General features: G+C 39.9%; 1 protein-coding gene across 1 annotated transcript in view; it reads left to right on the top strand.

The window, feature by feature from the left end:
• Positions 1–3028, top strand: part of WDR64 (WD repeat domain 64) — a 105809-nt gene that overhangs the window by 69661 nt on the left and 33120 nt on the right. The window contains exons 10-11 of the mRNA XM_019647555.1: positions 493–686; positions 2780–2881. Of these exons, the coding sequence (XP_019503100.1) occupies positions 493–686; positions 2780–2881 (296 nt within the window). The remainder of the gene's footprint in view (positions 1–492; positions 687–2779; positions 2882–3028) is intronic.

Raw genomic sequence — 3028 nt, forward strand, 5'->3', positions numbered from 1 at the left:
ACTCGCAAAACACGTTACTCACAATCCAAGGTTTTACTGTACATTCTTTTTGTGACTGAATGTTGAGGTGCTATAGGATTCAGTAGTCTAAGAAGCAGAATGTCCATTATTATAATGTCCTTTTAATACTAATTTCAGATTTTAGAAACCCAAACTACAATATTACTGGGCAGCCCATTTTCCTAAAACCTACGCTACATTCATAAGCCATTCTGTACATGTAAGACTTAACCTGGCTCTGTATATAGTTTTAGCCGTTATGTATAGTGCAGAGGCTTTGCAATAGAACCAAAAATAAGCTCTTTAGGTTTTTCCAGTGATCTGGGATTCCATTGTTAATGCTTGTTTTATTCTCTGCCCTGATTGAAATTCTCTGGGGTTAAAGAAACAATTCTAGGAAAAGGAATGGGTTGTTTTTGCTATTTTCCTACCTGCCTCCCCTTTTGCAGTCTATAAAATTTTGAATTCCAAGTACTGCAAACACCATGGTAGCTCATTAAATTTCCAATAGCTGAGCAAGTAGATGTCATGGTGGGAGAGCAACAGCTAGTGGACAAAAAACACCCTGAAGACACCAGCGTGGCAGATGCCCAGCCACCTATCCTTGTCACTGCACACGAGGACGGACACCTCCGCCTTTGGACTATAGAGGTAATGAGGCACGTATTTATTTGGAATAGAAAATGGTGGGAAAGATTTAAATTGGTTATTATATGAAACTTAGCCTTCTAAGGTTCCATATAGCGTCCAACTTTAGCATTTTTTAATCGTCTAGCCAAATCACTGGTTTTGCGGTCTGCTCACTGAAAATGCTACTTAAACTTCACAATAGGCCAGTTTTGTAACTCAAAAGAGCCAAATCACCAAAACTGCAGTTAACTATTTCACATTTGTCTTTTCTTTATATTGAGCTATGAGTACCTGCCACTAAATATTTCATTGAATATTTAAATATTAGAGGGTATTAATGATGTATTATGGTGAAATAATATAAGAACCCTGAAATGTTGAGGATAAAAAAATTTTTAGTTATCCAAACTATTAGGAGAAGTTATGACATTACATAACTTGAGTGTCCTTAAACATTTTACAATAAAAAAATAATTTTCGTTTACCGGAAGCTTTTAAATGAGTTGGGATGGAGGGTGGAAGGAGTTTGAATTGACAGGACAGAAAATGACAGAAGAAAGGATTTTGAGTAGGCTGGTGATGATGACAATGAAATCCCTAGAGAGGCCAGGGAGGTGGTACCACTTGTAAGGCTCCTTCCCAGAGGGAAACCCAGAAAACAGCAAGTTTTGTGTGGCCCATAGTGGGCTCCAACAACACAGAGCAGAATGGCTGTCTGCAGAGGAACACCTACAAGTCGGCCATTGGATCCTAGCTTATTAGGGGAAACTCTTGGCTTGAAAATATACACTATTGTAACAATAACTTTCCCTGAGATGATCTTGGCATTGGAGCAATGCCTTTCCTCTGACAGAGAAATAAACGAGTGAGAGGAATAGGGGAAAAAAATATTATATCAAAGTAAATCTCAGGAAATGAGCAGCGGATTCAAATGATTTCTTCTCAAACTTGGATGTTTATTCTCTAGTCAATGAATGTGGAAGTCTTTCCCAATACTGACACATTAAGTGCTGAAAAGCAATNATTTTCCTTGTTGAAGTGCTAGGTATTTTGCCAAGGGATGCATGCAAATTCAACATCCAATCACAGAAAAATAACTGACCATAGTGGGTCATACATAGTGTCCCCTTTTCATAAGGTAATTATATAAAAACAATTGATTTAGAATCACTGGAGTATTTTGCAAAACATATAATTCAGCACAGAACTGTCTATTGTAATTTAGGCCCAGCTTTAAAGGCTCTAAAGTGAAAGATGGTTTCCATGCTAATGGTGGACGCCATGTCTAGATCTACCTCCAACTTTGCCTAAGATCCCCTTCACCAGTCATGAGAAGTAGCCCTTCTCTTTCTGTTCAAAGCTTTTTGGGCCCAGACTAGAAAATATTCTTGCTAATGAATAATCCATTTCACCATCCAGCTCATCTGCAGGCAGAAATATCTAAAAAGTTTGAGTTCAACAAGTCATCCAGCCCACTGGCTCTTTTGAGCCTGGTTCAGCCCCTCCACTACCACCACCATCCCCAGGAGGTTCCTGCATGGCTCATCAGTCCAAATCAGCAGAGGCAATTTCCACTAAAGGAAAAGGAACATCTTGCTACAAGGCCTGTGTGCTATGAGGAATGTTAAGTGTGGCTTTAAGAGCCAAGCATAACGTGCCAGTGCAGGCGGCTGGCACTATCGCTGTGCGCCCAGGAAGCTGCCAAGGAGGCTGTGTCAATGGGAGATTAGAGCAGCAGGAGTAGTGTAATCACTGAATTTCCTGCTTGTCTTCTCCCCTCAATTCTAAGTTCCTTGATGGCAGTAACCATATTTTATTCAAATTTGCCCCTCCACTTATTCAGAGTAGAATTCTATTCTTTAAACTGTATGAAACTTCCAGGAGGCTAAGTAAGCCCATTCTCTGACCTATAAGTAGGAAGACTAGACCAGCTAGTTGAATTAAAAAGGCTTTTAAAGACTAAACGATCGTGTTATTATACAGAGCCTTGTTAAGGAAGATGTGTTCAAATGCTACACTTCTGGGGTTTTCTCTTCGTGTTCAACGATATCAACATTTTAGGAGCTGATTAGCTCTGCATGGGATATATAAGTAATGTAAGTCACCTCATTTGTAAATGTTGCTCATGGAAATGTATGCCTCTTTCCAGGTACAGACCTGAAGATTGCTTCATTGTAGACCCTGACTTGGATCCCAAACGCTTTAGAATTAATGACATACTGTTCCTCTTTCGTACCCCTGAATGTGCAAGGTAACTCAGTACTTACTGATCGAGAAATACTTTCCAGGGCTTATCACTGTGGGTGGTATAAAAAGAGTTCTCCTCACCCCAGCATTAGGAAAATACCACTGAGGGAAGACGTAAGTTGGGTGGGCTCCTGGGCTCAGCCTTCTTCCT

The sequence above is a fragment of the Hipposideros armiger genome, unplaced genomic scaffold, assembly GCF_001890085.2.
Source record: "Hipposideros armiger isolate ML-2016 unplaced genomic scaffold, ASM189008v1 scaffold_113, whole genome shotgun sequence".
Taxonomy (NCBI): Eukaryota; Metazoa; Chordata; class Mammalia; order Chiroptera; family Hipposideridae; genus Hipposideros; species Hipposideros armiger.